This window comes from Xyrauchen texanus, chromosome 1, assembly GCF_025860055.1.
Source record: "Xyrauchen texanus isolate HMW12.3.18 chromosome 1, RBS_HiC_50CHRs, whole genome shotgun sequence".
NCBI classification, from domain to species: Eukaryota; Metazoa; Chordata; class Actinopteri; order Cypriniformes; family Catostomidae; genus Xyrauchen; species Xyrauchen texanus.
The window spans coordinates 7,254,024-7,265,961 of record NC_068276.1 but is presented as its reverse complement, the minus strand read 5'-3'; the positions used below and the strand labels follow the sequence as shown (position 1 = coordinate 7,265,961).

At 39.3% G+C, this 11,938-nt stretch overlaps 1 protein-coding gene across 1 annotated transcript; it reads right to left on the bottom strand.

The window, feature by feature from the left end:
• Positions 1-5,143: 5,143 nt before the first annotated feature.
• LOC127648978 (platelet factor 4-like) lies at positions 5,144-9,437 on the bottom strand. Its single transcript, XM_052133882.1, has 3 exons — positions 9,296-9,437; positions 7,596-7,731; positions 5,144-5,480 (listed from the first exon to the last, which is right to left on the bottom strand). The coding sequence occupies exons 1-3, from the start codon at positions 9,348-9,350 to the stop codon at positions 5,372-5,374; spliced, it is 300 nt and encodes a 99-aa protein (XP_051989842.1). The 5' UTR covers positions 9,351-9,437; the 3' UTR covers positions 5,144-5,371.
• Between the last annotated feature and the right edge of the window lie 2,501 nt (positions 9,438-11,938).

The following is an 11,938-nucleotide window of genomic DNA, read 5'->3' as shown; positions in this document are numbered from 1 at the left end:
GTTGATTTGAATACCTGTAACTACCTAGCACTGATTAATTGGAACACACAATTGGTTTGGTGAGCTCATTAACCCTTGAACTTCATAGACAGGTGCATCCAATCATGAGAAAATGTATTTAAGGTGGCCGATTGCAAGTTGTTGTTCTCTTTCACTCTCCCCTGAAGAGTGGCAACATGGGGGCCTCAAAACAACTCTGAAATGACCTGAAAACAAAGATTGTTCAACATTATGGTTTAGGGGAAGACTACAAAAAGCTATCGCAGAGATTTAAGCTGTCAGTGTCCACTGTGAGGAACATAGTGAGGAAATGGAAGACCACAGGCACAGTTCTTGTTAAGGCCAGAAGTGGCAGGCCAAGTAAAATATCGGAGAGGCAAAGGCGAAGGATGGTGAGAACGGTCAAATACAGCCCACAGACCACCTCCAAAGACCTACAACATCATCTTGCTGCAGATGGTGTCACTGTGCATCGTTCAACAATTCAGCGCACTTTGCACAAGGAGAAGCTGTACGGGAGAGTGATGCGGAAGTAGCCTTTTCTGCACACACGCCACATACAGAGTCGCTTGAGGTAATTTTGGAAGAAGGTGCTGTGGACTGATGAAACAAAGATGGAGTTATTTGGTCATAACAAGGGGTGTTATGCATGGCGGCAAAAGATCACAGCGTTCCAAGACAAACACTTGCTACCCACAGTAAAATTTGGTGGAGGTTCCATCATGCTGTGGGGCTTTGTGGCCAGTGCCGGTACTGCTAATCTTGTTAAAGTTGAGGGTCGCATGGATTCCACTCAATATCAGCAGATACTTGAGAATAATGTAGAGGAATCAGTCACAAAGTTGAAGTTACGCCGGGCTGGATATTTCAACAAGACAACAACCCAAAACACTGCTCAAAATCTACTCTGGCATTTATGCAGAGGAACAAGTACAATGTTCTGGAATGGCCATCCCATTCCCCAGACCTGAATATCATTGAAAATCTGTGGGGTTATTTGAAGCAGGCTATCCATGCTCGGCAACCATCGAACCTAACTGAACTGGAGATGTTTTGCAAGGAGGAATTTGGAACACCAATTTGTGAACAAGCGCCACTTCAGGGCGTAAAGTTGCCTGGTAGAGGGAGCTCTGGCTTGGCTAATCGTGTCTACGACAGCAGGTGGTAGATCAGCTAGAACTTCCGCATCCTGTCCAGGGGCCAGTTGTGGAGGTTCCAGAGGTCTGGGTGCAGATGCCAGAGCGTACCCCGCCCCTGAGAAAGAGGCCCTTCCTCAGGGGAATTCACCAGGGAGTGGCTGATGTGAGGAGTACAAGATCCGAGAACCAAGTCCGAGTGGGCCAATAGAGAGCCACTAGAATGACTTGTTCCCCGTCCTCCCTGACCTTGCACAGCACCTGTGCAAGCAGGCTCATTGGGGGAAATGCGTACTTGCACAACCCCGCAGGCCAGCAGTGTGCCAGCGCGTCTTTCCCGAGGGAAGCCTCTGTTCGGGCGTACCAGAGTGGGCAGTGGGAAGTCTCTCGGGAGGTGAACAGGTCTACCTGGGCCTTGCCAATCCGTTCCATAATTAACTGGGCCGACTGGGGGTTAAGCCTCCACTCTCCACTGGGCAAGCGTTGCGGTTGCCTGGGATGTGAGTGGCACACAGCGACTTGAGTTGCTGCTGGCTCCAAAGGAGGAGACGACGGACGAGTTGTGACGGGAGCGTATGCCGCCTTGACGATTTATGTACGCTACCGTGGTGGTGCTGTCTGGTCGGATCAAGACATGTTTGCCCTGAATTAGCGGGAGAAACCTCCGCAGGGCAAAAAGTACAGCAAACAACTCTAGGCAGTTGATGTGCCAGCACAGCGGGGCCCTTTCCAACGGCCCACGGCTGCGTGCCCAGGGACACCTGCTGCAAGGGACTCCTGTCCGTAGAAAACAGAGGTCTGTCCAGGGTTTGAAAGTTTGGTGGCAGGCGGGGTTGATGAACACAGGGTGCGTGCCGCGGCACCATGCTCATCTCAGGACTCGAGTCTGGAGCCAGTACTGAAGCGGTCTCATATGCATCAACCTCAGCGGCGCGACCCCCGCAGAGGACGCCATATGCCCCATGTTTTAAGGGGGCCGCCGTGCCCGGTCGGAATGCGGTGAGGCATTTCAGCACTGACTGCGCGCGCGCTCGTTGGTGAGGCACACTAACATTGAGACTGAGTCTAACTCCATGCTGAGAAAAAGAGATGCTCTGAACCGGGGTGAGCTTGCTCTTTTCCCAGTTGACCTGAAACGGCTGAGGTGCCTGAGCACCTGGTCCCTCTGGGCACATAGTAACTCTGGGGAGTGGGCCAGGATGAGCCAGTTGTCGAGGTAGTTGAGAATGCGGACGCCTGCTTCCCGCAAACTGAATTGCATAACCGTATCTAATAGTCCTGGCCAGCCAGCGTGACAGATAGGGAAGTGAGAGCCACGCGTCCAAGCTCAGTGCTAGGGGCACAAAGGGGACGATTATTTTTACGTACCCGGTGGGGCTTCGCAGTGGGGCGGAGTAGTTAATGCGGCGTCGGGAGGCAAAAACGTGTCCTGAGGCTCTGGTGCTGAGAAAAGACTCGAGCACTTACTCGAAGCGACGGGACATGATGTGAGATATGGCCTCCATTTGCTTTTTTACCGCTGAGAACTGCTGGGCGAAGTCCTCGACGGTGTCGCCGAAAAGGCCGAACTGGGAGACAGGTGCGTTGAGGAAGTGTTCTTTGTTTGCTTCGCGCATCTCGTCCAGGTTCAGCCACAGATGTCATTCCTGAACCACAAGAGTGGCCATCGCCTGCCCGAGTGACCGCGCTGTGACGGTCGGTCGCTGAGCGCAGTTCCTGCAGCACGTCGGGATCAGGACTACCCAAGTGCTGATCTTTAAGTGCCTTGGCCTGGTGGACTTGCAAGGGCCATGGCATGCAGGGCGGAAGCGGCCTGTCCAGTGGCACTGTAGACTTTGGAGGTCAGTGAAGACGTCATCCTACAGCTTTGAAACGAGATGTGTTGTGAAAGGCACTATACAAATAAAAATGACTTGACATTAAAGGAGTAGTTCACCTAAAAATGGAAAATGTATGTTTTCCTCTTTTGTAAGTCGCCTTGGATATAAGCGTCTGCCAAATGAATAAATGTAAATGTAAGTGTAAATGTATACTGATCCTCACAGCACAATCCAAATCCCAAAATTCTATTTGGTACTCTACAGTAGGGCATTATATTAATGAACACAGTGATGAAACTATTGCTTGTGTGATACTGCTTAAATACAATGTAATTATTATTGATATATTATTTTTATTACTACTACTACTAGTACTACTATATTGAGTAGACTACATGGAGGATAGAGAGAAATATGGGTTTGGAACAATACAAGGGTGATTAAATCTTGACAGAATTTAAATGTTTGGATGAACTATTCCCAGACTGACTATCACTACTTTTCTCATGAACCACAAATGTGTGATGTGCAGTGATGAGAACAGCTTAGAATGTCTGTAATGCATGCAATGATTTTTATCAAATACATTTAGTAACTCAAACTGATTTATGAGGGTCCCTGTTTGTCAACCAGGCAGCTATGATAAATAAGATGCCAAGATAGCAGGTTTATTGGCAAACTGTCAAATTTATTGGCAAACTGTCAGAGATGGCTGAGGTGTCAAATAAACATTATATGGTTTGTAATATGGTCTTTTTTGCTTTTTTGATGACACCCTCACATTTACAATGTGTCGTAGTGGAACTCAATTAATTTTAAAATGAGTATTTATCGAAATTTGTGATTTCTTGTCATAAAAAATACTGTAAATAATATAATAAACATGTGAACAAATGAGAGTGTGTGTGTCTGTGTGTGTGTGTGTGACAAGTGCTAAAGTAAACAGACATTTTGCATTGGATAATTTCGCTCGATCAGCATGTTTTCACTGTTAGTATTGTTTTTTTTAAACTGTTATTGTGGTGCTTTTGTAATAAAATGGCTGTCTGTTTCAGAAAAGAAACTTATTACAGTAAATGCCTGAAAAGACTGTTTGAGTTGCTGTTTGTGTGAATGAAATCCGCATCTGCACCTAATCAGCAGACGAGGCTGCGTGCATGGAAATATCACATTTGGATATGATGACTGTGCACATACAAGCTCTAGACTGTTATCGTGGTACTTGGGTGACAATTCGGCTGTTTAATAAAATAAACATATTATGTGCTTGAAAGGCTATTTGAGTAGCTGTTTGTTTGACGAATGACAGCCGAATGACAGCCGCATGTAAACAAATGGCAGCACGCATCGGAGGAAGATCTCTTTTGATGTCTTGACTGCGTATAAGAGATTTAAACATTTTCTTTGATGACGAGTTGGATGTATGTATATAAAATAAACTTATTCTGTAGTTTAAAAGACTGTATGAGTAACTTTTTGAGTGAAAATAAATAACAGATGCTTGACCAGCATGTCTGTGTCTGCGCAAAAGCGCAATCTGGCAGATTGTAATGTAACTGGCTATTGTAGAATCACATATGTGTGATGCTACTCTGCGGGGCCCAGTTATTAACCTTCAAATATGTCTGACGTATGAAAGGGTTAATAAATGGTTAGGGTCATTTTTAGGGGTAGTGGTGGAATAAGTGGCTAAAATGTCTAAACAATATATATAAATAGCCTGCAAATATAATATAATGGATTCAAAAATATTTTTTACAATTATAAATCTGCAAAAACATAAAATTGTAACTTTTTTTGATACTGTCAATACGTTCATATTGTACATTTATCTAAACATTCAAACATCTGTGTTTAAATGTTATGTCGAATAGTTATGAGATCAGGCTGGCATAATGGTTGTTTTTGCCAGCTTAGTCTAGCAACAGCAGTTGTGTTAAAAAAGAAATCAGCTTTCTTTGACTTCCAAAAGCACTAGCAGCGATGTGTGATCACATTAGCAACATTTCTGGTCTATATATTTTGCAGTTGTTTATTGTTTTGAGGTGTCATCGGGACAGCTTATGTGGAGATGGTTGGATGCAAATGGCAACCCTAAATTTTTATCTTGAAATCTACATAATGATATCAGTCCAGACCTGCACAGACAGCTGCATCATCAGAAAACATGTTTCTGTCATTTTTGTTCAAAGGATTTATTTAAAAAAAATACAAAATACACAGTGATGAAGCCTCTAAAAATGAGTATCACAACTTATTTGCAAGAACCAAAAAGAGTCAGTTAACCACATTAGTGGTGCCAGTGACACCAATAATAATTCATTAATAACCTTAGTCACTACATGACTAATAAAGTGCCAAGTGATCAGTGAGAAGAAAAGTTATATTAGTCAGAATAACACAGAAAAATGTCTTCTATTCTTTCTTGATCCCTCGTTGTTTTTTCTCAATAAAGTGAATGAGTTTTTTAACCCATGATGTTCTGGGGTTCAGGCAGATCTTCTCTCCACTTGATAAACCAGCACTGAAAAGAAATTTTTTATTCAAATGACATGTTGTTTTCAAATTCCCCAATATATATACAGTATATATATATATATATATATATATATATATATATATATATATATATATATATATATATATATATATATATATCAGTTGAAGTCAGAAGTTTACATAAACTTTGGTTGATGTCATTAAAACTCCTTTTTTAACCACTCCACAGGTTTCATATTAGCGAACTATAGTTTTGGAAAGTCGATTAGGACATCTACTTTGTGCATGACATGAATAATTGTTGAAACAGTTGTTTACAGACAGATTGTTTCAATTTTAATTTACTATATCACAATTCCAGTGGGTCAGAAGTTTACATAAACTAAGTTAACTGTGCCTTTAAGCAGCTTGGAAAATTCCAGAAAATGATGTCAAACCTTTAGGCAATTAGACAATTAGCTTCTGATTGGCTAATTGGAGTCAGTTGCAGTTGTACCTGTAGTTGTATTTTAAGGTCTACCTTCAAACCAAGTGCCTCTTTGCTTGACATCATGGGAAAATCAAAAGAAATCAGCCAAAAAACAATTGTGGACCTTCACAAGTCTGGTTCATCCTTTGGAGCAATTTCCAAATGCCTGAATGTACCACATTCATCTGTACAAACAATAGCAGTTTGGTACGAAAAGTGCAAATCAATCCCAGAACAACAGCAAAGGACCTTGTGAAGATACTGGAGGAAACAGGTAGACAAGTATCTATATCCACATTAAAAGTGTCCTATATCAGCATAACAATGAAGGCTGCTCAGCAAGGAAGAAACCACTGCTCCAAAACTGCCATAAAAATCCACAGTTTGCAAGTGCTCATGGGGACAAAGATCTTACTTTATGGAGAAATATCTTCTAGTCTGATGAAACTAAAATTGAGCTGTTTGGCCATAATGACCATTGTTATGTTTGGAGGAAAAAGGGTCATGTTGTGGGGGTGCTTTGCTGCAGGAGGGACTGGTGCACTTCACAAAATAGATGGCATCATGAGGAAGAAAAAATATATGGATTTATTGAAGCAACATCTCAAGACATCAGCCAGGAAGTTAAAGCTCAGTCACAAATGGGTTTTACAAATGGATAATGACCCCAAGCATACCTCCAAAGTTGTGGCAAAATGGCTTAAGGACAACAAAGTCAAGGTATTGGAGTGGCCAACACAAAGCCTTGACCTCAGTCCAATAGAAAATTTAAGGCAGAATTGAAAATGTGTGTGCGAACAAGGTGGCCTACAAACCTGACACCAGTTCTGACTGGAGGAATGGGCCAAAATTCCAGCAATTTATTGAGAGAAGCTTGTGGAAGGCTACCCAAAAGGTTTGACCCAAGTTAAACAATTTAAAGGCAATGCTACCAAATACAAAGTGTATGTAAACGTCTGACCCACTGGGAATGTGATGAAAGAAATAAAAGCTGAAATAAATAATTCTCTATACTATTATTCTAACATTTCACATTCCTGATTCACTGACCTAAGACAGGGAAAGTTTTCTATGATTAAATGTCAGAAATTGTGAACAAATGTATTTGGCTAAGGTGTTTTTAAACTTCTGACTTCTAATTTTAATTTATACATATACATATATGTATATATGTATACAGCATAAACATAAATTAAAATAAAAAGTCAAATTGCTGCTTAAATGTGAAGTGTGTAATTTTAACAGAACTTCTAAAGTAATGACTGTTTTAAACACGTTTTTGGACAAAAAGATAATGCCACCTCATACTCTGAAGCTGAGACAATTCCATTATGTGAAAAAAATAAATAATCTGTTTTCTATGCTTATATTACAATTATATATTTTTTAGATGTTTCAGTGCCCAGTTTTTGTTGAAGGGGTCTTAAAAAGCGTGAATAGATTTTAAAAATTTGATCATCCAAAAATTACATACTTCCTACAGCAACTACCAACTAACAATTTCAATGTCCTTTCTCATAATTAATAATTGGGAGTGGACCAAAGAATTCATTTTGAGTTTTGTGAAGATATTGGGCTCTGAATATTATTTATGTGCTCATTCCCCACTAAAACGCACCTGTTAATGATATTACAGGAAGATTTTTGAATATTCTTCGAAGTGGTACTTACATAACCTCTGTAGATTTGCAGTGAGGACCTTTAGGCAGGATCTCCACACTTCGGAGGTTGTCCTTTGGGATTACCCTTGACTCTAGTTTCAAACACATGCAGTGGCTGTTGTAACCTGCGCCAAGAGGCTGTATCGCTGAGGAAAGAATAAATGCCCATTGTAAATCAACAAAACAAACCTCAGGCCTTTTTTCAAGTTTCTGACAAGCCTCAGTGTTCTGAAATTATTATGGATTCTAGCTGCTGAACATCTGTGGAAGACGTGGAGTGCTAAAATAAATTAGAAATAAATGATCAATCTATTAATTTGAAAATAAAAACGTGAATAAGTAAACTGATTTATAAATGGAAAATTAATAGACATGTTTGAATTTAAAAATGTAATTATATTTAACTATTTAAATGTGCATTAATAAATCAAGTAGGCCTATTTAATTCATGTTTAAAATGCTATTACATGTAACAATAAAATAGAACATTAATAAACTATTTTTAAATGCTCCTTTTAAATTGCTTTTAAAATTGGGCATTTGGCAATTGCTTTTCTTAGTTTTTTTTTTTTTGTTTGTTTATTATTTCCATTCGCATATCGAGTTTGAAAATGCCATTGTACAGTTGACTTGTGGGAGCAATGAACTTTCAACTCAGCACAGAGAAGCATTTGCTTCGAGTAAGATCTGGCAGCCACTACAGCCCGGAGGTGCGACGGCTTTCACCAGCAGCTTAGTATCTCACGCGCCGGTGGCCAGATAAGCAAATGGTGGCTGCGTCGCATGTCATATGTCGGGTGGCTCGTTCGGTTGACTCCAATTGTTTGGAGGATTTAAACAGAAATTCGAAGCTTATAATTTTATAACTGCACTTACATTAATTATTCTGTTAAAACGTGTGTATTATTGCCAAATGCTTCTTAGCCAAACGCTTATAAGGTGCATTTTAGGTGCACTTTTTATTTTAAAATAAAACATTTGTTTTATTTTATTTTATGTTATTTTTATTGTACTGTTGCATTTAATTGCAATTTAAACATGAATTAAATAAACAAATTTAAATGTCTATTTATTTTATAAAATAAATATATAAATACATTTTATAAATTGGTTTATTTATTCACATTATTATTTTCAAATTAATAGATTGAAAATGTATTTCTTCATTCATTTTTTAATTTGCACTCCATGGCTTCCAGGAACATCTGCTGAATCCCATCAATGTGACCTTTTATCCCAAACAAGGGAACAATAGGGGAGAGTTCTTTAGAACTGTTAGCTTGTTTTTCTTTCCCTGGACACCAGCCCAGAACTGCACCGCTGATCCTAAATCCCATTTCTCATAAAATAATTCTAGCAAAAAGATAAGAATCTCTTTTTTATACTGTAAAACTCTATTCAGCAGGGATGCTGTTCACTGAAGTGCCAATCAAATAAGAACTCAACCATAAATGTTTTTGGAGATAATTTCATATGAAACTATGTACATACAAGAGTAATTTTAGAAAAAATAAAAAAACTGTTATTTTTGAATCCGGTGTTTCTGGATATCAGTTCCCTGCTTCTAACGGTAGTTGGATTTACATGGTTTTACATGGTGGACCTTGAGATGAAAGAAAACTTAAACTGGTATGACATTTGCCAAAATGAAACCATAATAATAATAATAATAATAATAATAATAATATACAATTTAAATATCAAGCTTACCACTGGAAAGGAGAATGCTGGCTGCAACGAAGGTGAACATTAGGAGAAAGTTCATGGTGTTGTTTGAAGCGTCTCGAGTTACCTTCTGTAGAAAACTTCTCAAAATCAAATGGTTTTATTTTGGGTCACTGTACATGGCCTTATATATTATGTTTTCATTGGCCTCGTGATTTTCAAAGTAGTGATTTTATTTCACTTCCCCTTAGCCGTTATGTTTGTGTCATTATAAATGTGCGTGTGAAGGCCCATGTGTAAATATGTGGTTTGGTTTGGATCTGTTCACATGGTCCTCAGCCGTGTGTCATATGGACTTATCTTATGTTCTTCATGTCAGCACGTTTAAAATCCCCCTGGAGATTCACATTACACTTGCATGATTTGACATTTTACTGAAAAGGGACATCTAATTCCCCATTAGAAAGAATATATATTTTACAGGTTCCATGGTGTAGGCAATGAAACGGGTTTTATTTAATTACTAAACAAATACAAATTCTCACGACGGAGAAAAACAAACAGGGGGGAAACAAAAAACAAACAAACAAAAAAAAAAAAAAAACAGCTGAGATAAAACTGGACCAGAGCAGAAAAACTAGATATAGAGGTTGCACCAGCTGTGCGTAAATTCAAACTTAGCCTATATGTTGCGTAATTGAGCACTAAATCACAATTTACGCACTACTAAACATTTTAGCATTGCACCATTAAACGTAGGACGTAGCCCTACCTATAAACTAAATATTTACGGCAGCCTTAGCCCGTGAATAACTAATGGATGGAATGAGATGGCAGCCAGATTAGAGTAGGCCTACATCGATAAGATTATCATTGATAATGAAGATAATAAACCGCAAATTCGTCGACGAGTTTTACGAGACAGACATCATGCTTTGGATATTTATGATGATGTGGACATATATGCTCGTTTGCGGTTTAAAAGAGAGGGAATAATGCGGATAACTGATTTGATATCGATATATAACTTTTTAGATTGTACGCCTTTGTTTTGACTGTTCACGTAAGTCGGCAGCTTGAAATGATGCGCGCGGTGCCTGTTTACAAATTTGAATGCTGCTGATTGGATTACAAAATAATACGTCATTCTGTGCGACTACGCATCACTTTACGGAGAGCTTAAGACCTACTAGTTAAGTTCTGCCTTAAGAACTGTGGTGCAACCGAATTCAGCACTTATTGTGACCTATTTACAAACTAACTAGTAGTTACTAAGCCCTCAGTGTGAGCTTTACGTCCTAACTTACGTGAGAACTTACACACAGCTGGTGCAACCCTGTCCAGAACACATTTGAAAAAATATCGAAAAATATATAATCTCAGTAGCTAGGTCCTTAAAATGCAAGTGAATGGCGATTTCACGTTTGATGCTCCAAAAATCACAGACAGTCATGCGTGTATAATGTAATCACATTGGCCTTTGAAACATGGAAGAACTGAGACACATGAGTCACAGCCGGAGGAGCTGCGCTGTTTACAATTGAGGAGGAATGCTGTACAGAAGCTTTGTTGGATTTTGTTTAGATCTCTATTTGTATCTGTTTCTTTACTCACAGTGGTGCATTTGTGTGCTTATCCTGGATGTCTCAACCGAGAGGAGAACGTGAGATTACGTCGGTATCATGGCAACGCTAATACGTCACAATGTGTTCTCCACCCTCTTGTGAAGCTTACCCGTAGCATTGGATAATATTAAAAACGTATAGTACTTAAAGTATGTTTCCCTTTAGAAGACATTAATTTAACCGAGTCGTATCGATGACGTTAATGCTGACTGTCTGTGAATTTTGGAGCTTCAAAAGAGAAATCTCCATTCACTTGCATTTTAAGGACCAATAAATTGTTTATTTTTTAAATCTTGGTTAAAAGAGACCTATTATGCCCCTTTTTACAAGATGTAATATTGCAACCTCCGCTAAAAATGAAACCTCTTGCGTAATACCATTTTCTTGTATCTGGATGGATGTGTATACTGCCCTACAAAGCAAAAAGGCAGTAACTACGCAGAGTGCAGAACTGAGATGACTTTAAAGTTATCCTGTCATCCAGCCTAAGTAGATTATTGGACATGTGGCTGTTTTGTTACTTTATATTAGCTTATTCTTTGTACATATCAATCCTCATATTTAATTTGATATTTTACCCCTATTTTGCAGTTACTGTATTCTTGCTTTGTATTACTTACCAAAAACGTGGCACCATACCAAGGAAAAAGGCGGTAACTACAGATTCTCCAAAAACTATTTTGCCACAACTTGGGCTCTGGGTGTGTTATACACTGTATTTGAAATAATTGGAACCATTTGTTTTCCTGAACATGGATATACCAAACCCAAACTAATTTGACCATTTTAGGTCAATATTTTCCACCCAGAAGCTGTTCTGATGCTGAAACGGCTGCTTAAAGTCTCACATTGCTAAGCTGTGTCAAGGCCCAAATTGGGAAAATTTATTTTGAATAGGACCACATGCTTTTCTAGTTATTGAATATTTTTCCACCGCTGGTTGGATTATAACTTTGTGACATGAACAACAAAATGATGACATGGCATCGGCGATGATGTGAAGTTACAGAGGATAAAGTTACAGCTAGGAGCAGGGAGGATCAGGGGCAGGTAAGCAAAGCTA

What these genes read in the sequence shown, in the direction of transcription:
- LOC127648978 (XM_052133882.1), bottom strand. Translation starts at nt 9,350, where the DNA reads ATGAACTTTCTCCTAATGTTCACCTTCGTTGCAGCCAGCATTCTCCTT. An exon ending in CAGCATTCTCCTTTCCAGTG is followed by an intron (nt 7,732 to 9,295) that starts GTAAGCTTGATA and finishes TTCTTTCCTCAG; the next exon opens with CGATACAGCCTCTTGGCGCA. An exon ending in TGCAAATCTACAGAGGTTAT is followed by an intron (nt 5,481 to 7,595) that starts GTAAGTACCACT and finishes ATTTCTTTTCAG; the next exon opens with TGCTGGTTTATCAAGTGGAG.